Source organism: Myotis lucifugus, unplaced genomic scaffold (genome assembly GCF_000147115.1).
Source record: "Myotis lucifugus unplaced genomic scaffold, Myoluc2.0 scaffold_492, whole genome shotgun sequence".
NCBI lineage: Eukaryota > Metazoa > Chordata > Mammalia > Chiroptera > Vespertilionidae > Myotis > Myotis lucifugus.
This window is the reverse complement of record NW_005871540.1, coordinates 82,817-105,878: the sequence shown is the minus strand read 5'-3', so window position 1 is coordinate 105,878 and position 23,062 is coordinate 82,817. Positions and strand designations below refer to the sequence as shown.

General features: G+C 44.0%; 1 protein-coding gene across 2 annotated transcripts; it reads right to left on the bottom strand.

The window, feature by feature from the left end:
- Nucleotides 1–1,548: 1,548 nt before the first annotated feature.
- On the bottom strand, nt 1,549–22,840 carry LOC102440960 (UDP-glucuronosyltransferase 2B31-like). Of its 2 annotated transcripts, XM_014445975.2 has the most exons (6): nt 22,088–22,840; nt 20,548–20,696; nt 11,248–11,379; nt 4,508–4,595; nt 3,222–3,441; nt 1,549–1,828 (listed from the first exon to the last, which is right to left on the bottom strand). In XM_014445975.2, the coding sequence occupies exons 1-6, from the start codon at nt 22,803–22,805 to the stop codon at nt 1,549–1,551; spliced, it is 1,587 nt and encodes a 528-aa protein (XP_014301461.1). In that variant the 5' UTR covers nt 22,806–22,840. The 2 variants fall into 2 exon arrangements, with proteins under 2 accessions (XP_014301461.1, XP_014301462.1); XM_014445976.2 differs by lacking the exon at nt 11,248–11,379.
- Between the last annotated feature and the right edge of the window lie 222 nt (nt 22,841–23,062).

Below are 23,062 nucleotides of genomic sequence, written 5' to 3'. Positions count from 1 at the left end.
TTCATGATTTTTGTTTTCTTTGCATTGCTATTGATAATGGTCAGTCATAGTGTGCCTAGATTGAAAAGAAAGAGATGATTTTATTTTTTATTTTGTCATGCTGAAGGTTGTAATGCTTTTATATAAGGTTAATGGGAGGGATGGAACAACCGACTTGTGAGGAAAGAAAGAAGTAATGACACACTGATATAGTATGAGTTATCCTATATAATAAAAGGCTAATATGCAAATAGATCAAAGGGCATTGGCCACTGCAGGATGGTGTAGCAGCTTAGTGGGGGCACAAGACTAAGGCGGGGTGCTGGTTGCTGTCATTGGGGTGAGCCTCTGGTGGTTACTGAAAATTCTTTGCTCCCATGTGCTGGTCCTGTCTGGTACTTACACCTGCTGGTGGCACCTGGCGCTGGCCCCGATCACTCCACGCTGTCAACACTTGGAAGTGGGGTGGTGAGAGCAGAGCTACTGGCAGAGAGCAGACTGGGGGCTGTGGCTGGAGGGACCAGGCTGGGGCATGGAGGATGGGCCAAGGCTCGCCTCTGTGCCCACTGTAGCCTTGCAGCCCACAGTTCCTTTCAAGGTGCAGGAATTCGTGCACTAGGCCTCTAGTATGAAATAATCACTATTTCAACTGCCTTCAACAAACACATTGAATTGTTCACTGTGTCTGAAAGTAGCTAAGTGATTCTGTGCCTTGTTTTACAAGAAGTGGGCATATATATGTACACATATATTTGGAGAGAATGAAAATTCAATAAGTCCCTTTAGAGTATGAATTCTACATTATCAAACTTATAATTGGAACCATATACCCATTATCAAAGACTAAAAGGAGAGTGAAAAAACCCAGTGAATCTTTTTAGGGGGCTGTGAGGTAAACAGAATTAGCTACTGAAACCAAAGTCTTTCATAAATAGCTCAGTGTACAATAGGAAGCAATGAGCTGTTGTTATATTTTTCAATCCACATAAGTTTTGATGATAAATTAACTTAAACTGAATGAAAGCATATGACTTCCATGTCTGTAGGTAAGAAGTGATGCTGAGGCTGGATGTACAGTAAAACAAAGGAGCATTGGTGGTCTTCCAAAATGAAATAGAAGGATGAATTATTTTGCACAATTCTAACTTTTGATTAGCAAAAGATAAAACTACAGATTTTTGCACCAAAATAATATTAAAATATTCTGAGTATTTTCAAAATAATATTAATATGTGAATAGACTACTTAATGTTCTTATGTTCATGTGTAATGTTTGAAACACAGTTAAGCTAATATTTTGGTATAACTTTACAATTAGAATAACAACTTTAAAAATATATTCATATGGCTTTATTTTTGTTTTAATTTTTATAAGTTTTTATGTTTGGCATGACATATTTATAACTCTTAACTAGGTAGTCACTTGAAAACAAATTTGGATCTGAGAAGCTAAATTGTGAAAAGTAAAATTGTCACAGGAGATAGTGACCCTTACGTCGCAACTTCCTGCTAGAATAAAGTGGAGGAGTCCTATCTACGAGGCATATCAGCTTCAGACCTTTGAAAGAACTACTCTCTTTTTTTCTTCTTTCCTGTTTTTAAAAACTTCCGACAACAAAACAGAACACATTTTGTGATGACAAATGTAGCAGTTGCCACACAGGCCAGCAGGAACCCAATCACATCCAAAGAGTGGTACTGGACCCAGGTGAGGTCATTAGCGGCTGGCCGAAGATGTTTGGCTCCTTTGTGCCGCATGACAAACTCGATCCAGAAGACTGTTCGATCTAGAGGTTTCATAGGCTGGTCATGATGAATTCTTGATAACTTCATAGTGTTCTCCTTATATCTAAAGGAGAAACACAAAGATATCAACATTGAAAGAAAGTCAATTTCCTTAAGCCAATCATTCCCATTCAAAGTTGTATTTTTTTAATTAAAAAATATTTTTATTGACAGGTCAGCATGGCTAAGTGGTTGAGCCTTGACCCATGAATCAGAAGGTCACCATTTGATTCTGAGTCAGGGCACATGCCCGGGTTGCTGGCTCAATCCCCGGTGTGGGGTGTGCAAGAAGCAGCTGATCAATGTTTCTCTCTCATTATTGACTAGAGGCCTGGTGCACAAAATTTATGCAGTTGGGCAGGGTCCCTTAGCCAGGCCTGCACAATCTCTCTCAGTCTGGGAGCCCTTGGAGGATGTCCGACTGCTAGCTTAGTTCCACTCCCCACGTGGAGCGGGCCTAAGCTAGTTGTCGGATATCCTTAGTGCTGCTGCGTAGGTGGGAGAGGTTCCCACCACTGCTGCTGTGCTCACCAGTCGTAAGGTTGGCCCACAGGGGGAGCACACTGACCACCAGGGGGCAGCTCCTATGTTGAGCTCCTTGGTGGTCAGTGCACATCATAGCGACCGGTTGTTCCATTGTTCGGTCGATTTGCATATTAGCCTTTTATTATATAGGATGTTTGTATCTCTCTCACCCTCTCCCTTCTTTTCTGAAATCAATAAAAATATATTTAAACAATATACACAAAAAACCATTATGCCATGTGAAAGAAGCCAATTCCAAAAGATCATATATTGTATGATTCTGTTATTATGTAATGTCCAGAAAGACTAATCTATAGAGACAGAAAGTTAATCAATGGTTGCTTTGGTGAGGGAGATGGGAAGTGACTTCTAAGGCATATGATATGTCTTTTTGCGTTTATATTATGGTGATAGTTTCATAGCTTTGTAAGCATACTACATATATTTGAATTATATAATTTTAACATGTGAATTTTATGGTATGTGAATTTTATGGTATGTAAATAATATCTCATAAAATCTGTTAAAATGATTATAATAAAATTAAGTTTTTGAGAATAAAGATATTTATAGTTTCAGAAATTTTAGATATTGAATTTATTTAGATAAAGAATTTATTATTTTTATTCTAGTTTATCACTCTTCCTTCTATGTGTTTGATCATATTTAAAAAAATGTCCTTCTAATTACCTACATAACTTTATATTATTGGAGGAGAAAATTGTTGCATTAGATGGCTCCCCATTAAATACATGGGATTAAAATGCAACTTTGAAGTAAATGTGTGGTCGAAAATAAAAGTAGATTAGGATGGGTTAACTCATGTTAATAATGTCAAAATTAGCCTCTTAAAAATGGGATGAAATTAAGATGCACTATTGACAAAATAATCTATGTATAAATACTATCTATAAAAAATATGTGATACTTACAAAGGGTCATTAATGACAGTCTTCAATGCATTGAGCAAATCTGCACTAGACATGGTGTTGAAGTCCAATCTGATAGCTGCTCCCTTGGTCTTCATGCGAACAATGTTATCAGGTTGATCCCCAAACATAGGAAGGCCCACCATAGGGATCCCATGGTAGATCGCCTCATAGATGCCATTGGTTCCACCATGAGTTATAAAGGCTTTGGTTTTTGGATGACCTAGGATTGGGTGAATTTCAGCAAATTATGAATTATAAGTCTTGGAAATAAAATGAGAGTTGGGCAATAAAGGCACAGACAGAGACAATATATTTAGTAACAGATTGGTCTACCCTTCAGACTGTATTAAAATGTCTTTCAGAACTCATAGGAAGAGAAACATAAGTCTGCTGGAGAGACAGTGAAGGCTTACATAGAAGATTAGTGTGTTTCTTTTGACTTGAAATGAATACAAGTTGCCAGTGGACAAATGGAAAGAGAATATTCTGGATTTTAAAAAGTGTATGCTAAAAATAAAGTGGTGGTGCATGTTGAAATATATTCTCTTAATAAAATAGTGAAGTCAGAGTATGATATGTTGATGTCAAGGCAACAGACAATGGGATGGTGGTGGCACCGGAATCAGAGGAAGGAAAAGCTACAAATTATAATGAAATATGTTATTACTTCAGAAAGAGATATTAATTTTTTTCCCAATGGATAATGGAGAGTTACTGGTAATAAGAGAAGAGCTGATATTTTTCAGAGGCACCTGTACACCCTTACCGTGGATTAAACCAGTGGTGTAAGGAGAGAATTAGGAGGCAGAGTAATCATTGTAATTCCTCTCTGAGAGGAATTACACATGAACTAAAGATCTTTTGTTTGTGGCCATAAGGAACGTGACTATGTAAGATAAGATGCCAACTGTTACACCTTATCTCAGGGGTCCTCAAACTACGGCCCACAGGCCACATGCAAATACAAATATTGTATTTGTTCCCGTTTTGTTTTTTTACTTCAAAATAAGATATGTGCAGTGTGCATAGGAATTTGTTCATAGTTTTTTTTTAAACTATAGTCCGGCCCTCCAATGGTCTGAGGGACAGTGGACTGGCCCCCTTTTTAAAAAGTTTGAGGACCCCTGGCTTATCCTTTTCCCCTAGGACTGGGAAAGAAATATAGGGAAGTTCATTTTTATTTTTGAGGTTTTTCAGTAAGAAATTTTTAATACATTTCTATCCTAGTGAACTGTTTATCATTCTGGTTGACTTGATTCTGATTTCAGGGTTTTCCAGAATCTTACCAAGAAGGTCATTCTGGGGGATCCATTTATAGAGCCGGGTATTTGGCCCTAAGGTATCTGGTTTTTTGCCATCATATCTCCATATAACCTGTTAGGGTAAAGAAGGTAATGTATTACTTGAGTCAAACTGCAGAGTTATATCATATTAGAATTCTAAATAGGTTAAGAGACATCTAGTTAAACCCCTGACATATTACAGGTAAGGAAATGAGAACAAGACATGTTGATAATGAGAACCAATAAAACACTGCTGTAAGAGGCATACATACTCGTATTGCGGGTTACTTATTTTTATATTCAGTCAGGTATGAGTGCAGTCATGATGTTTCACACTTTGGGATAGACCAATGAGATTATCAATGACCAATTCAAGCATATAAAATTTTTTAGGTAGTCATATAATTGTAGGGCAAAACCCAGCAAATTAATGGTCTATGCATTTATTTTAATTATTTATTATTCTAGCTGTCATCATCTAGATTTAATGTTAACCTGTTTATTTCTTTTTGAATTATGGGGAAGTGGTTTTCTTATATTCATTAATTTCATAAAGTATCTTAGAGTTTTACATAATTTGATTTACAAAATCAAGGCAATCAGCTATTTATGAGAATTAAATCATTTTGATGTTTAAGTTTATTAATAATAAATAATATCTGCTTAATGAGTATGTTTAGCTTCTTTTAGTTTTCTACTTATTAATCACCACTTCCAAGTGGTAATTTTTACCTGAATCTAGTATTATCACTCTAGCTAGGATTGAAAATTTTCTTAAAATGTAGAAAAGAAAAGCCATTGGCACTTTATAAATAATAGTTTGCCTTTGAAAAGATAAAATATGATGATGATGGTAAATTTAATTAATTTGACTGTTAATATTTCAAAACATTATACAGTTCACTGACAGCATTGATTAATATGGTTAATCTATATCCTATCTAATAAAAGAGAAACATGCAATTTGACCATAACCCCGAGACCCTTCCCATTGGCTAATAGCATATCCTTATGCAAATTAACTGCCAGCCAAGATGGCGGTCAGCAGCCAGGCACTGAAGCCAACAGGAGGCTTGCTTGCTCCAGTGATGGAGGAAGCCAAGGTTCCCTGCCTGCCGCTGCCGGCCTCTGAGCTTGCACTCTAAGAAACTATGTTGCAAATATAGAAGCTAAACAAAACCCCAGGAACCTGCTTTCAGTCAGCCAGGATCTCAGAGCTGGAGTCGCAACAAAGTTTCAAATACAGAAGGTAAACAAAGCCCAGAAACCTGCTTTCAGCAGCCAAGGTCTGAGCTAAAGCCGGCTCTCAGCTCCAGTGACAGCCATAGAAGGTAAATAAATCCCAGAATAAAAAGAAAAAGAAAAAAAGAAGAGGTTGGGAGGAGCTTCAGTCACCCACCAGCCTGAAAACGGCCCTCAGCCCCTCACCCAGACTGGCCAGGCACCCCAGTGGGGACCCCCACCCTGAAGGGGGTGTGACCAGCTGCAAACAGCCATCATCCCCTCACCCAGGCTGGCCAGGCACCCAAGCGGGACCCACACCCTGATCTGGGACACCCTTCAGGGCAAACCAGCCGGCCCCCACCCGTGCACCAGGCCTCTATCCTATATAGTGAAAGGGTAATATGCCTCCCAGCACCGGGATCAGTGGAGCAGCAAGGCCTCCCAGCACCAAGATCAGCGGAGCAGTGAGGCCTCCCAGCACCGGGATCAGCAGAGCCGCGAGGCCTCCCAGCACTGGGATCAGCGGAGCAGCGAGGCCTCCTGGCCCCTGGAGCAGCGTGACAGGGGGCAGTGCCCAAACCCCCTGATTGCCCTGCAGCTCTGTGTGTGACAGGGTGCGGAGCCACAACCTCCCTATCCGCCCTGCTCTGTTCATGACAGGGGAAGGCTCCCCAACCCCCTGATCGGCCCTGCTCTGTGCCTGATAGGGGGAGCTCCCCAACCCCCTGCTCGGCCCTGCTCTGTGTGTGACAGGGTTTGGCGCCCCATCCCCCCCATGGGCCCTGCTCTGTGTGTGACGGGGTGGAGCCGCAACCTCCCCATCGATCCTGCCTTGAGTGTGACATGGGGCGGCACCCCAACCCCCCAATCGGCCCTACCCTGAGTATGACTGAGGGTGGCATCGCAACCTCTTGATCGGCCCTGCTCTATGCATGACAGAGGGGAGCTCCCCAACCCCCTGATTGGCCCTGCTCTGTGGGTGACAGGGGGGAGCTCCCCAACCCCCTAATCTGCCCTGCTCTGTGCATGACAGGGGGCAGCACCCCAACTCCTCAATCGGCCCTGCTCTGAGCCCGACCAGGGGTTGCGGGGCAGGCACCTAGGGATTGGTCCTGCCCTCTGCCACCCAGGAGTGGGCCTAAGCCAGCAGGTCGTTATCTCCTGAGGGGTCCCAGACTGTGAGAGGGTACAATTGGGGCTGAGGGACAAACCCCCTCTCCCCCAGTGCACAAATTTTTGTGGACCGGGCCTCTAGTATATATATATAATAGAGAAATATGCAAATTAGCCTGGATGCTCTAAGGGGAAGACCAAACAACAGGGACCAGAGCAGCCATAGGCTCCCAGCCTCCCCATCCCTAAAGCACCAGCACACCCTTGGGCCTGGAATAAGGACACATTCACAATTAGCCCAGAGTTACTGCACAGGGGCTGCAGATCAGGAGGGCTGTGGATGGGGGGACTGCAGATTGGGGGAGTTGCAGATAAGGGCGCTGCAGATCAAGTGGGCTGCATATTGGGGTGGCTGCAGATTAGGGGGACTATGGACCAGGGGGGCTGCAGATGGGGGGGGAACTGCAGATCAGGTGGTCTTCAGATCCTGGGGCTGTGGTTGGGGGGGTGTGGATGGGGAGGCTACAGATCAGGGGGCTGCGGCACTGGGGACCCCAGCTCCGAGCCCAGAGCCTGGCCTCAGGGCTGCAGCTGTGACTGCACTGCCCAGCAGGGAGCCCCACAATGTGTCCCCACAGACTCAGGAGAGCCAATGGATCCATGGGGACGGCCAGGAAGAGGCCTCGCCTGGCGCCCTTTACTCCGTGAGGAGGGCCCAGTGGATGGGAGTTGTGGGCCAGACCGTGACCAGCAATCAGTGTTTGAAGAGGGAGCCTTCAGCCCCGTGGACTTTCTCTCCCAAAGAAGCTCCGGCTCCTCCCTGCACTCGGGCCCTGCCAGAGGGCCATGCCGGGGCCACATGGCCGGTGCCCACACCCACTGGTGTCTGCAGTCCCATTTGGGACCGTGAACCGTGTCTGAGCCACTCTGAGGTGGAGCCCACGTCACCTCTCTGAAGTTTTCATTTTTGCTGATCAGACCTTTGCCTTCTGAGGTGTAGAAGCCAGGACGCTGGGCGCAGTGGAGCCCACAGACGGGCACTCAGGAGCTCCTGGGCTCCCATGGCTTCCTTCAGAGAAGGTGCCCTCCCCTCCCCTCCCCCCAGGGCACCGCTCACTTCGGCCTGTGGGGAGCAGCACAGTCACCACTACAGGCATGGCCCCAAAGCTGCTCCTGAACCTCGCTTTTCCTCCTTCGGCTCCCAAAGCCCAATGCAGCCTGTGGCCAGCCCCGAAGAGGGTTGGCTGGTGCCCTCAGCGCCCTCCCCAGGGCCCTCCCCAGTACCAGACAGGACCAGGCAGCAGGGGGGTGAGGTTGGGACAGACTTAGCTCCTGCAAGCTGTGTAACAGCGGATCCTGAGCAGCGAGAACTTACCAATAGGGACGTTTGTGCAGACATTTCAAACAACTTCCACTTTTAAAACTGAATTGAAAAGCATAGATTGTTGCTCTAGAGAGCAATGCTTCGGTGGGACCTGAGGTTACCTTGGAGGCTAGAACCAAAAGTTACGTGATAGCAAGTGTTGGCGAGGATGTGGACAAATCCAGGCCCTCACACCCTGCTGTTGGAATGGAAATGGTGCAGCCGCTCCTCAAATGATTAATATCAGTCACATAGGACCCTGCAACCCGCCACTCCGAGGTATACACCCAAGTGAGGCAGCTGGTCACAAAATGCCCATTGTGTATGGTCCCATTCCCATAAAATGTCTGAAACAGCAGTGTGCCCATGGCTGGGTGGGGCAGGCAGCTTGATGGGGAAGGTGGCACGGGATTTCTTCTAGAAGCAATACAACGTTCTAAAAGTGACTGGTGGTGCCCTGGCTGGTTTGGCTCAGTGGATAGAGCATCAGCCTGCAGACTGCAGGGTCCCGAGTTCAATGCTGGTCAAGGACACATGCCCGGGTTGCGGGCTCTATCCCCAGTAGGGGGTGTGCAGGAAGCAGCCAATCCATGATTCTCTATCATTGATGTTGCTCTCTCCCCCTCTCCCTCCTCTCTGAAATCCTATCTAATAATAGACAAACATGGTAATTAACCATACCTCCGACATGCTTCCCATCAGGGCGATATGCAAATTAACTGCCAACCAAGATGGCGGCCGGCAGCCAGGCAGCTGAAGCGAACAGGAGGCTTGCTTGCTCCAGTGATGGAGGAAGCCAAGGTTCCCCGCCTGCCGCTGCTGGGCTCTGAGCTTGCACTCTAAGAAACAATGTTGCAATTATAGAAGCTAAACAAACCCCATGCTTTCAGCCAGCCGGCCGAGCTGGAGTTGCAACAGTGTTTCAATTATAGAAGCCAAACAAACCGAGGTATCAGAGCTGGAGCTGAGCCTCAGAGCTAAAGCCGGCTCTCAGTTCCAGTGACAGCCATAGAAGGTACATAAATCCCAGAATAAAAAAGAAAAAGAAAAAAAGGAGAGGTTGGGAGCTACAGTCACCCACCAGCCTGAAAACGGCCCTCAGCCCCTCACCCAGACTGGCCAGGCACCCCAGTGGGGACCCCCACCCTGAAGGGGGTGTGACCAGCTGAAAACAGCCATCATCCCCTCATCCAGGCTGGCCAGGCATCCCAGTGGGGACCCCCACCCTGAAGGGAGCTAGATGGGAAGGGGGCACGGAGTTTCCTCTAGAAGCAATACAACATTCTAAAAGTGATTGGTGATGCCCTGGCTGGTTTGGCTCAGTGGATAGAGCATCAGCCTGCAGCCTACAGGGTTCCGAGTTCAATTCTGGTCAAGGGTACATGCCCGGGTTGCGGGCTCTATCCCCAGTAGGGGTTGTGCAGGAAGCAGCCGATCCATGATTCTCTATCATTGATGTTTCTCTCTCCCCCTCTCCCTCCTCTCTGAAATATATATCAGTATATATATCTATCTATATATATCTCTATCTATCTATCTATCTATCTATCTATCTATATATATATATAGATAGATATATATACTGATAAAAACATAATATGCTAATTAGACTGTGAGACCTTTCGGGAGACCTTCTGGATAAAGCCATGGTGGCGGGGCCGAGGCAGAAGTGGTTAGGGGCAATCAGGTCAGGAGGGGAGGGAGGTTGGAAGCGAGCAGGCCGGCAGGGGGGCAGTTGTGGGTGAGCAGGCTAAGTGGTTAGGGGAGATCAGGCAGGCAGGCAGGTGAGCGGTTAGGAGCCAGCAGTCCCGGATTTCTAGAGTGATGTCCTACTGCTGGTTTAGGTGGGATTGGGCCTAAACCAGCAGTTGGACATCCCCCGAGGGGTCCCAGATTGGAGAAGGTGCAGGTTGGCTGAGGGACACCCCCCCCCCACCAGTGCATGAATTTCGTGCACCGAGCCACTAGTTAGTTATAAATAGCCAAGCAATTTATAAGTCCACCAGTAAGCTGGATTCTAGTTTATAAGTGGTTAAAATCTTTTTGCTATGTGAGTGTTAAAGTTACTTTAAGTTCTCAGCAAATTTGCATAGGTGATAAGGAGGAAGCTACATTAGTTGGGAAACTAAAAGTAGTTCACAATTATCCAGAGACTTCAAGTGTATTTTATGTATTAGAATAATTCACTACCATAATTTATGGAGAAGGAGGAGCAGCTGAAACTGTCCCAAGCTAGGCTTGCTTCTGGTTGACTCTTTTTTATCTCCTCATATTCCTCCTCCTCCTCCTCCTCTATCAGAAGTTATTATTCTGATGGGTTGTTTTGGGGCCACATTTTATAAAACACAGGGTCACCTTGAGGGCTGGACCCACCTATACCCTTTCTTTTATGTCTTCCTGCTTCAGAATTTAGCAGGGCCCAGCCCATCAGGGAGTTTCTCTTCATGTTTTACAGGCCATTTTTTCTCTTTCTCTAAATCATTGTTTCTGGCTTAGGTACCTGGATGCAGCTTGGTGAGTCCTAGACATCCATACTCTGAATATCACCTTGCAACTGAATAGGCCTAATCCAAAATCCAGGGAAAGTAGGAGAGGCCTGGATTACCTGGCAAGTCTAAACTGTATGATGCCTTTCAGATTGTTATCATTCCCTGGTTAATGTTAAAATTTAACTCTATTCTGAGAACATTGGTAGTGTGTTCAGTACTCTAGGAATCCTGTAAGGAAATGAAGCAAATGACAGGATAGGATTTGGTGATATCTGTTCCTGCCCTATAATACTATTATCAAACCAAACTTCACACTGTACTTTTAAAATATATACTTCTTTGTGACCAGAATGTTAATGCCAAAGTTATTATCCATCAAAAACACCCTCTATACTATTTTAGCGCCTGCCATGTGTATTTTGTTTTTCAAATTGGTATCTGAGATAATTGAAGCTACCCTAATAGTTTACCTTTCATGTAGAAATTTCTTAACCAGACATTTTACAGAGTTGAACACACTCATTAGTTTTCTGCTCTAAGGTAGTTTATCTAACCTTTTGAGGAACCTGGGCAAGGGCTGATGCAATCACATTGGCTCTTTCTTCTGTCATGATATTGACCATCGACCCCAGGGAAAACACCATGATACCATTTTCTCCAGAGCTCTGGACAAAATCTTCCATTTCCTGTGAAGGAAGTATTTTTTCCATTACAAAAGACAATAGCATAGTGAACACTATTGAAGGGATTACTACAAACGGCCAAAGAGAAAATTAAGTATCATAAGGAATTATTAGTGTAGTTCTTGTTATTTTAAATTGTGTTAAAATACACATATTATACTTACCATCTTATCCATTTCTAAGTGTACAGTGCAGTAGTATATATATTCTTATTGTTGTATAATTCATTACCAACCCCTCCCCCTCTGTCAATCATCCTATCTAATAAAAGACAAAAAGGGTAATTAACTCTACCTCTGCTACACTTCCCATTGGCTAATCAGGGCGATATGCAAATTAACCACCAACAAAGATGGCGGTTAATTTGCATACGCAGGCTCCAAGAGGTGGAGCAAAGCCAAACAGCCCCCGAAGCCGCCGAGCAGCAAGGCCTCACCACCCCGGGATCAGCGGAGCCACGAGACCCCCCAACACTGGGATCAGGGAAGCCACGAGGCCTCCTGGCACCGGGATCAGCAGAGCCGCGAGGCCTCCCAGCACTGGGATCAGCAGGGCCGAGAGGCCTCACTCCCTGGGAACAACAGAGCAGCGAGGCCTCCCAGCCCCTGGAGCAAGTGACAGGGGGTGGCGCTGCAACCCCTGATCGGCCCTGCTCTGTATCTGACAGGGGGCAGTGCCCCAACCCCTGATCAGCCGGCTCTGTGCGTGACAGGGGAAGGCACCCCAACCGCCTGATCTGCCCTGCTCTGTGCGCCCCAACCCCCCGATGGGCCCTGCTCAGTGTGTGACAAAAGGCTGGAGCCACAACCTCCTGATCCCGCCCTGCTCTGTGTGTGACAGGGTGCGGCGCTCCCAACCCCGGCGCCCACCCCCCATTGGCCTGCTCTGTGCGTGCAGAAGAGCACCCCAATTCCCCGCCCATCGGCCCTGCTCTCTTCATGACAGGGGCAGCACCCCAAACCCCTGATCAGCGGCTTCTGTGTTGTGACAGGGGCAGCGCCCAACACCTCCCCATCGGCTCTGCTCTGTGTGTGACAGGGGAAGGCGCACCAACCCCCTGATCCGCCCTGCTCTGTGCTTGACAGGGGGTGGCGCCACAACCTCCCCATTGACCCTGCCTTGAGTGTGACAGGGGGCAGTGCCCCAACTCCCCAATCGGCCCTACCCTGAGCGTGACTGGGGGTGGCATTGCAACCTCCCGATCTGCCCTGCTTTGTGCATGACAGGGGGCGGCGCCCCAACTCCCCAATCAGCCCTGCTCTGAGCCCGACCAGGGGCTGCGGGGCAGGCACCTAGGGATTGGGCCTGCCCTCTGCCACCCGGGAGTGGGCTTAAGCCAGCAGGTCGTTATCTCTCAAGGGGTCCCAGACTGTGAGAGGGCACAAGTGGGGCTGAGGGACAATCCCCACCCCCCGCCAGTGCACAAATTTTTGTGCACCAGGCCTCTAGTCTATATATATAAAAGTGTATATGCTAAGTGTCCAACTGTGTGGGTAATAAGGTCATGTAGCAATGCCCGGCTTCCTCTCCCTAGCGACTAGCCTCCTTGAAGTTTCTTCTGCCCAGGAACACGACTTGCTTTATAGACAGGTGCAGACATTTCACACTTGTCTAATCTCATTTGACCTTCACAGAAGTCCTGGAGTAGGTAGATAGGAGACTTGATGCCATCCTATTTTCTTTTCATTAGCCGAAAAACAGAGATTTAGAAAGTTAACCCGACTGAAAAGAAGTAAGAAATGGTGAAACTTGGAAATGACTTCAGGTTTTCTCACTGCACAAAATATAGTCAAACACTGCTACAGTTAAATATTTTACCCTTTGATCTCCCTGTGTGATCTACAATAATAATCTGCTTCATGTTGATATTTACTGCTGTGTTGCTGACAATTACCTGAAAGAGAAGTTGGGGTGCTTCACTGGACTGGAAAAAGTTTAGCTACATCAGAGAGCAGGTCTAACTAGGCAAGTTTATTCTATATATATAAAAGGCTAAGTTGACTCATGCATGTGCAATATATGATAGTGCCAATCACACGCATGTGTTTCTAGATGTCATTGTCGATTGTGAATTTGGTTGACACTTCTAATATAGAGAAAGGGTGAGTAGCAATATTTAAATATTTCTCCTAATTGATTTCCTTTCAATGTGCACGAATTAGTGCACTGGGCCACTAGTTAGAATATAATTTGTATCTATACGTCTATTTCTGTTTTTTTGTTGTTTGTTTTGTAGATTATACATATAAGTCAAATCATATAATATTTGTCTTTTTCTGCCTGAATTATTTAACTTAACATACTACCCTCTAGGTCGTTGCATTTAGCAGGAGGTAATCCTTTGATATTGGTGAGTAATTTTCCATGGTGTGCATAGACCTCATGGATTTTACCCATTTATCTATTGATGAACACCAAGGTTGCTTCCATATCTTGGTTATTATGGTAAATGCAGTTATGAACATGGGGATGTATGTATCTTTTCAAATTAGTGTTTTTGTTTACCTCTGATAAATGCCCAGAAGTGGAATTGCTGGATTGTATGCTATTTTTAATTTTTTGAGGAACCTCCATACTGTTTTCCACCAATTTACAAACTCACTCCATGTACAGGAGTTCCCTTTTCTCTACCTTCTTGAAAACACTTTTTACTTGTTGACTGATTTCTGGATATTTATTTTGTATCCTGCTACTTTACTTAATTCATTTATCAGTTCTGGTAGTTTCTGTGTGGAAACTTTAGCATCCTCTATATACAGTATCATGTCATCTGCAAATGGTGACAGTTTTACTTCTTCATGTCCAATATAAATGCCCTTCATTTCTATTTCTTCTGTGATTGCTGTAGCTAGGACTTCCAATACTATATTGAATAAAGGTGGCAATAGTGGGCATCACTGTGTGTGTTGTTGTTGTTTTTTATCGTAGAAGAAAAGCTTTTACATTTTCAGCATTAAATGCGATATTAGCTGTGAGTTTTATTGGTCATATATGGTCTTTATCATGTTGATGTATTTTCTCTCTGTACCCACTTTGTTGAGAGTTTTTATCATGAATGGATGTTGGCTTTGTCAAATACTTTTGTCTGTATCTATTAAGATGATCATATGATTTTTATCTTTGGTTTTGTTGATGTTGTCTATGACATTGATTTTTTGTGTGTGTGGGGATATAGAACCAACCTTGCATTCCTAGAATACATTCCACTTGAGCATGATGTATAATCCTTTAACATATTGTTGAATTCAGTTTGCTAATATTTTGTTGAAAATATTCACATCTATTTTTATCAGAGATATTGGCTTGTGATTTTTTTGTATTGTCTTTGTCTGGTTTTGCTATCAGGGTACTGCTGACTGCTTTCATAGAAAGAGTTTGTGAGTGTTATTTCCTTTTCAATATCTCTGGAATATTTTGAGAAGGATGGGTATTAATTGTTTGGTAGAATTAAATGTTCAGTAGAATTTACTTGTGAAATTATCTGGTCCTGAACTTTTGTCTTTTGTTTGTTGGGAGTTTTTTTTTTTTTTTAAATACTATTTCAATTTTCTTGCTTGTAACGGATATGTTCAGTTTTTATGCTTCTTCCTGTTTCATTCATTGAAGGTTGTATGTTTCTTGTATAGATCTTTTTCTGGAGATTTCTTCTATTCTTTCATCTGGGACCTGTTCCTTTGTCTGCCTATACTTGCTGTCTCTTTGTGTTTGTTTCTGTGTATTAGATCAATTTGCTTTGACTCCGAGTCTTCTGTATTCCCTCATTTATTTTACTTTCTGTGTTTATTTCTAAGAATTAGATGAAATGGCCACCTCTCCTGAACTTGATGAAGTGGCTTTGTGTAGGAATGATCTTTGTGTAGTCTGTGTGTGCTGGGTGGCTTCAGCAGGCTGGCTGGAATTGAAGTGGTTGTATGAAGTACCAGGGGTTCCCTGGCATGCAGGCTAGCCACAGTTGAGGCAAACATGACCAATTTTCTCAGGATGCCCAGCTCCGTGGGCACCCTGGTAGGCTGGATGGCTGGGTTTAGTGAAGCCAGTGGCATATGGCTGCAGCATTGCCATGGCAGTTTGTCTATCTGAGCCTGGGGTGGGTGTGGGGTGAGTGGCCTATGGCACGCTATGGTGGCCTTGCAGGTGAGCTACAGCACTTGAATTGAATTCTTGCCCATGCTATCAGTGGAAGAGAATGTAAACATTGGCACTCACAGGCACCTCCAATCACAAAGAGTATCCACAGAGCCTGGAGAGTTCTCACACTTTCTCAACCTTCTCTATGCAGTCTCTCTCTGATTAGTTGTGCAGAAGCTGTTCAGTCAACCCTCAGATTTTTTTTTAGGAGGAAATGCTCTTCATGTAGGTGTATATTCTGAGTGTTCATGGGAAGGTGTCAGTTCAGGGTCTTCCTATGCTGAAATCTTGGACCTCTCTCCCCAAATCACTTCTTACAGGCTGGACAATTACTATAATTCATGAGTCTGGTATTATTGTCCAGAATATCCATGAAATAGCTTTAAGATTCCTATTTATAATCCAGAATTAACCTTATATAGTTACTTATCTGAGTGTCCATGTTCCTGACATGTATGTGTATGACACCTTTTGCTCTGAAATCATATTGTATGTTCTTGTAGAATATGCTATGTGTAACCGGCTGTCAGGGGCCCTCATCATCACCTCGCTGACTCTCCCAGGGAGCACCTGCCCCACAGTGGGAGAAGTACAACTGGGCTTTCTGCTGCAAAGATCTGGTCACCCTCTTGAGTAGCTCATGTTGATGTATTTAATGTTGCTGGTGAAGTCATGTTCACCTGGAATTGTTTCAGAATTATTCTGATTGTGGTCCCTGATTTTTTATCAGTTTTCAAATTTTATTACTTTCAGTGTTAGAAAAATTCCTGATTTCTCAATGCACTTTCTAGCTCCCTACCCCCAAATGTGTAAGGAGACAACATTTTATGGATATCTGGTCCAAACTTCATACTCATCTATCCGCTCTCCCCCCCCCCCTCTGATTTTTCTGTTTTAAATTGTTTACTTGTTTTTTCTCTCTGAAAAATAAATACCTAACCCTTCTAACATAAAAATTTTACTTTCTCATTCTAATAATTGCTTCAAGATTTTGTTTAAAACAATTGATATATAATTGAAATATAACATTCTGTAAGTTTATGGTGTATACTGTGTTAAATTGGTTCATTTATATATTATGACTAGAGGCCTGGTGAATGAAATTCGTGCAGGGTGCGGGGGAGGGCACTCAGCCCAGCCTGCACCCTCTCAAACCCGGGACCCTTCGGGGGATGTCCGACTGCCGGTTTAGGCCCGATCCCTGAGATTGGCCTAAACCGGCAGTCGGACATCCCTCTCACAATCCGGGACTGCTGGTTCCTATCTGCTCACCTGCCTGCCTGCCTGATCGCCCTTAACTGCCCCCCGCTGCCAGGCTGATAACCCCTAACTGCTTATGCCTGCTGGCCTGATTGCCCCTAACTGCTCCCCCGGCAGGCTTGGTAGCCCCACAGAGCCTGCTGTTCAGTCATTTGGTCGTTCCTCACTAACCCACCTGCCGGCTTGGTTGCCCCACACAGCCTGCTGTTCAGTCGTTTGGTCGTTCCTCACTAACCCCCCTGCCAGCCAGGTTGCCCCCCGTAGCCTGGTGTTCACTCGTTTGGTCATCCCTCACTAACCCCTCTGCCAGCCTGGTCGCCCTACACAGCCTGCTGTTTGGTCATTACTGTTATTGTGACGGCATCCTAGACAATTTGTATATTCCTCTATTATTAGTATAGATATAACTACGGGCCCAGTGCATGAATTCATGCACCTTGAAAGGAACTGTGAGGCTGCAGTGGGCACAGGGGCGGGTCTCAGCCCATCCTCCACACTCCCCCCTTGGCCCCTCCCACCGTAGCCCTAGGTCCCCTGTCTGCCGGCAGCCCTGCTCCCGCCACCACGGCTCCCATGTGCTGATGGTGCCAGCAGCGGGTACTAATGGGGCTGGCGCCATCAGTGGGTGTGAGTGGCGGCTGCTGGCCCAATTGCCCCTCAGAAGCAGGGAGACGAGGAGAAGCCCTCAGGGACGATTGGGACTGGTGCGGGGCGCCAGCAGCGGGTGTGACTGGTGGCTCTGGCTCCAGCTGCAGGTGTGAGCAGGGCTGGCACCGGAAGTGGGTGTGAGCAGCAGCTCCAGTGCCGGCTGAGAGTGTGGGCAGGGCCATTACTGGCAGCAGGTGCAAGAGGCGGCTGTTGGACTGGATCGCTCCTTAGGAGCAGGGGGAGGTGGAGAAGCTCTGAGGGGCGTTTGGGGCCAGCAGCTGCCGCTCGCAACTACTAACGGCGCTGAGCAATCGGACCGGCACTGGGTGCTGGCAGTGGGTGTGAGCAGTAGCTCTGGCTCTGGCAGTGGGTGATAGTGGGGCCTGTGCCAGCAGCAGGTGTGAGCACCCTGTGGGACCGTGGCGTGCAGGAGCACAGAATTTTCAGTAACCACCAGAGTCTCGCCCTGATGACAGCGACCAGCACCCCTCCATGGTCTGCTGCCCCTGCTCACCGGATCCACCATCCCGCCACTGTCAATGCCTGCATTGTTCTGCACTCTGCTGCCTGCAGCCAATGCCCACCATGTTCCACGCGCGCCCCCTGGTGATCAGTGCACGTCATAGCGACTGGTTATTCGGTGGTTCGGTTGTTCTGCCACTAGGTCTATTTGCACATTAGGATTTCATATATATAGATTACTACCTAACATTAGTGAACACCTCTGTTAGGTCACATAATTATCTTTTTATGTGTGTGGTGAGAACATTTAAGATCTAGTCTCTAGAAACTTTCAAGTATATAAAGAGTATTGTTGGCTATAATCACTACAGATCCTAAACTTAATCATCGTCGAGTTGCAAGTCTGTACCCTTGACCAACTTCTTCTTACCCACTAATCTTTCTTTCACCAGTCCATGGTAATCACCATTATACTTCTGTCTCTAATGGGTTTGCCATTTTTAGATTCCACATATAAGTGATATCCTATATTATTTGTCTTTTTCAGTGTGCCTTATGTCACTTAACATAATACCTTTGTGGTCCATCTATGTTGTCCCAAATGGTAGTATTTCCTCCTTTCTTATGGCTGAATAATATTGTAGTGTGTGTGTGTGTATTTCACATCTCTTAAATTATTTCCACTCATTGGCTCTTGTGAATAATGGTGTAATAAATGTGGGATTATGGATATATTTTTTGATATCCTATTTTTCTTACTTTTAGAAGTATACCCAGAAGTGGATTTGTCGATCAAATGGCAGCTCTATTTAACTTCTTAAAAAACCTCCATACTGTTTTTCATAGTGGTTGCACTGGTTTTACATTCCCACCAACAGTGCACAAGATTCAGTGTTATCTTGTAGATCAGCAAGTTTCCTTAGCACAGCTATTTTGACTTTTTTATTGGGTGAATCATATATCTCCATGTCTGTATTTGTTTGCTGGAGGATTGTTGTAGAATTTGGTGACCTAAATTTCCTTGATTTTTCACGTTCTTTGGAATTTTGCATTGCTGTTTTTGCATTTGAATTAGCAGTTACCCACTTATGTTTACTACTCTCAGGGTAGAAATACCTTTCGTCAGTCTTCTATAGATAAGGCTTTTTCAGTTCTTGTATGAATGTGCCTGCTCTGTGCTTCATGCTCCCTCTTGTGGGAGGATTCTGTTTGTCCTGTTTGTCCTCCCTCCATATAAAGCACCAGTCCAGATGCTGATCGCCTCCTTTTTCTTTTCCTGAAGGTGGTGCTACAGCTCAAGTTTGTGGTTCTCTCTTGTCTGCAAACCCTTGACTGTATTCTGCTCTTGCCCCCTAGCCTTTTATCAAATCTTGCTCTTGCTGCTGTCCTTGGCAGCTTCTACATGGAGCTGGCCACAGAGGGGAGGAGATATGGGTTGGAAAGCGGGTCACTGTTGTTGCCCACATGCCAGTATGTGGGGATCTGTAAGAAATGTTTTCTTCATGGTTTGTGGTCAGGCTTCCTGATGGAGTACAGAATGCAGTCAGGAGGAAACCTGTCTCTTTAACATGCTCTCTACTAATCTTCTTTGCCAGATCTATTTCCTCTCACCAGTTACTGAGCCCCTAATACAACACTCTGGATGCTGTGAGAGAGAAATGAGCTCTTTGGAAGCATCCTGCAAACCAGGGGAAGCTCGGCACCCACTCACCGGCTCTCTATCCCTGTGAGAGAAATCACAGCACAGGCAGGCCTTCTTTCAGCCTCATACTGAGCTCCTTTGGAAGAGGAATGATGCTGGCAAAATCAAGCTTTCCTCTCGCCCACAACAATGCATTCAAATTCATCTATTTTGTGCTCCAACAGAGTGCTGGAACTTCTCCTTTGGAAATCTGGATTTCCACAAATGTTCTCTATTCCATAGGTGACTGCCTAAGTCAGGGCTGTAGGTGCTCCTGGAGTGCAGCTAAGAGGGGCTGGAACAATTCACAATATCCTGTTGGTGTCACAGCCAGTACTGGAGTCTCTCTGCCTATTACCTGATGCGTAGGTGGGCAAGACTCTTTCCAGGTCCTTTTGCATTGGCACTTTTTTTCGTGCATAGATAACAAATTTTGTTGTTGCAAGGAGAAAATAACAAGAGATATCTCATGCTCACTTACACCAGATTGCTATTGTCACTCCTGAGGTATTATGATCCACTCCCATGGGATGCTCTGCAGCATTATTGTAGCATTATGCCTTTTCTTTATTATAATACTTTTCACACCATTTTTATTACTTGCTTATATGATCTCTTTCCAAGTAAAATATCTAGTGTGGGGGAGTAAAACCTGTGTCTACATTGTCTACATTGTTGTTCTGTATATGCCCCCCTTGCACTGTTCTAGTCACTTTAAAATTAGTTTTTGAATTAATGTCTGATACTTTTTTTATGTGTTGAATAATGAAGGCCTTAATTTAACTGACCCTAGTTCCAAAGTCTCTGAAGTATACTTCTTTATTTTGTAATAATAGTGACATTCAAATTCTTGAAATAGTATGAGTTTCTAATTGGCAGGTCACTTTACCCAGATTCCCATATCTCCCTCAGTGTGATCAGACCTTCTGAATGAAGAATACATAATCATTCCTACTGAAAATGCAAAGTAGAACAAACATGAATAGTTTTACCTTAGGCAGAGGCTTAGCAGGTTTGCAGTGGAGGCCTCCAACAAATTGAAAATGTGGCAAGAGTGGGCGAGGAAACTCAAAATCCCAATAGGTTCGAATAAACCATATTTCTGCTTTTCTCATTAACTCGAATAATGTAGTGGGTCTTCCTGAAAAGGAAAAAGAAAAAAAAAAGTAGAGAAAATAAGAATATTGTAATGTGAATATACCATGATGTTTTCTTAAAGAAAAAAAAAGAAAAGCTTGGAATAATGTAGCCAAAGATATTTAAAGTGTCTGTGATTTGATAGTGCAAACATCTACCAATATAAAAGCCTAAATGACCATTTGGACCTTTTGGTTGACCAAAAAAATGGTAGATCAGTCGCTATGATTCACACTGACCACCAGTGGGCAGACGCTCAACACAGGAGCTGCTGCCTGGTGGTCAGTGCACTCCCACAGCAAACCTCCCATGATTGGCCAACCTATTATGGTCCATCCCCTCAGCTGGCCGGGTTGTCAGTCTGCTCCCACAGCCAACTTTCCATGGTCCCTCCCCCTGCCAGACGGCCCATATCAGGCCCAATCTCTGGCCACACTGAGGGACTCCACCCATACACACATTCGTGCACCAGGCCTCTAGGATTTATATAATGTACATTTTTATATTATGATGTTTATATATATTAACAATACATATAAAATTTAACAGTTTTTCTTCTCTAACATCACATCAGAACATTCACAATCATAGAAAATGGTTAAACCTAAGCCACTACAGAATTAAACATGCATTTGCTACTCTGTAAAGTGGCAGAAGTAATAGATGCAAATGTAAACAATGATTTTAATAGCTCAATCAATTAAATATACCATATCCATGGAAACACATTTCCCTAGATTATTTAGTCTATTTTCTGCAATTTAGCAAGCTATTGCCTTTATCTGTGATTTCCCAAAAATGGAGGTTTTGAGAGTATGGCTCATTTCCTGGTACTATAATTACATGTGGTTCAATTTAGGATCCTAATAATACTTGTGAATTAATAAAAACATTTACAAATAACAGCGGGAATATATTCATAATGTATGGTAATAGATGTGCTCACTCTTAATTTTGACTCATTTTATCTTTAATGAAGGGAGAGATTTCACAAAATATAGTTTACTGACTTACGTATCTAGCCATCAACAAAAGTTTAGTGTTTAAGCAGATGAGTTGTAAGTGCTTAGTGAAGGAATGTCATTAGAAACCTGAAATTATAGGTTCCTGAGTCTGGGATAGACCACTCTAGTGTGAAAGAATCCTTCAGGTAATATGGCTAAATAATTCACTTTTTAAATCAAACTAAATTACACAAGAGGAAGCAATTACTTAATGACCTTATAAGTTAAGCATTTCCATAATATTTGTGAGAATGAAAGATTATTTTACAATGTTATTTTATCATTTTACTTGTAAAAGAGAAATTTGTCTCAATTAATATTTATACAAATCCACCTTTTAGGGCACTAGGAAAGTTAGGAGTTCTTGCTATCAAGTAAGGACATGACTTACCTAGTGCTTCCCTGTAAAGCTGATCCCACTTCTCACTAAATGCTTGGAACCAGAAATCAAAATAAAGCACGTATATCATATTTTTTACTCGCTCCATGAATGTCATGTGATCACTTAATTCTGAAAAGACAATAGGTACGTAGGATGGAGGGAATGGAAGTCCTCCACTGTACTTTTCAATTGTATAGCCAAAAGAGAAGCGGAGACTGTACACAAAAGGTATTTTAAGTAGCTCAGCCAGCAGTTCACCACAGGGTCCAGCGGGATCTGCAAGAATGACATCAAACCTTGATTCCTGTAGCTTTGTCATAAGGTTCTTGTTCAAAACAGCATCTTTACAGAGCTTTTGAATACAATCAAAATATTCGCAAGTGTTATCTTGCAATAGTGAAAAATAAGTCCAAAATGTATCTTTTGGCGTATATGTCCACTTAGAGATCAGCCGCTTGAAAAGATCCTCAAAATCATCTTTTGTTAAAGATGTAGGAAAAATCTCAAATTGAATAGCAGATGGTTTATTGGGATCAATAAGAATTGAAGCTGAAGATGTCAGAACAGTCACTTCATGACCTCTCTGGACAAGTGCATCCACGATTGTCTTCATGTTGATCCAGTGGCTGTATTCTGTGGGCCACACCAGCACCTTTCCACAACTCCCAGGGCTGAAGTGACCACTCAGCTGTAGCAGCAGCAGAACTGAAATCCACTTCATAGGCATCCTGGTGGCTCACAGGCTTCTTTTCAAATGGCTGATCCCTTTACCATGGCTCATGCTTATGTGCATAGGGAAATCAACCAGGAAGTTAAAATATAATTTCTACACCCAAAGTAAATACATTTGATAAATAGGCAGAGCATTTTATGGCAAGTCAGAAAATGATAGAGTAATGCCATTTTTAAAAATACAAATCTGTGTAATATCTAAAAGTGCTGTCATCCAGCTGAGTCAACTTGGCAGTTTTCTTGTGATTTGTA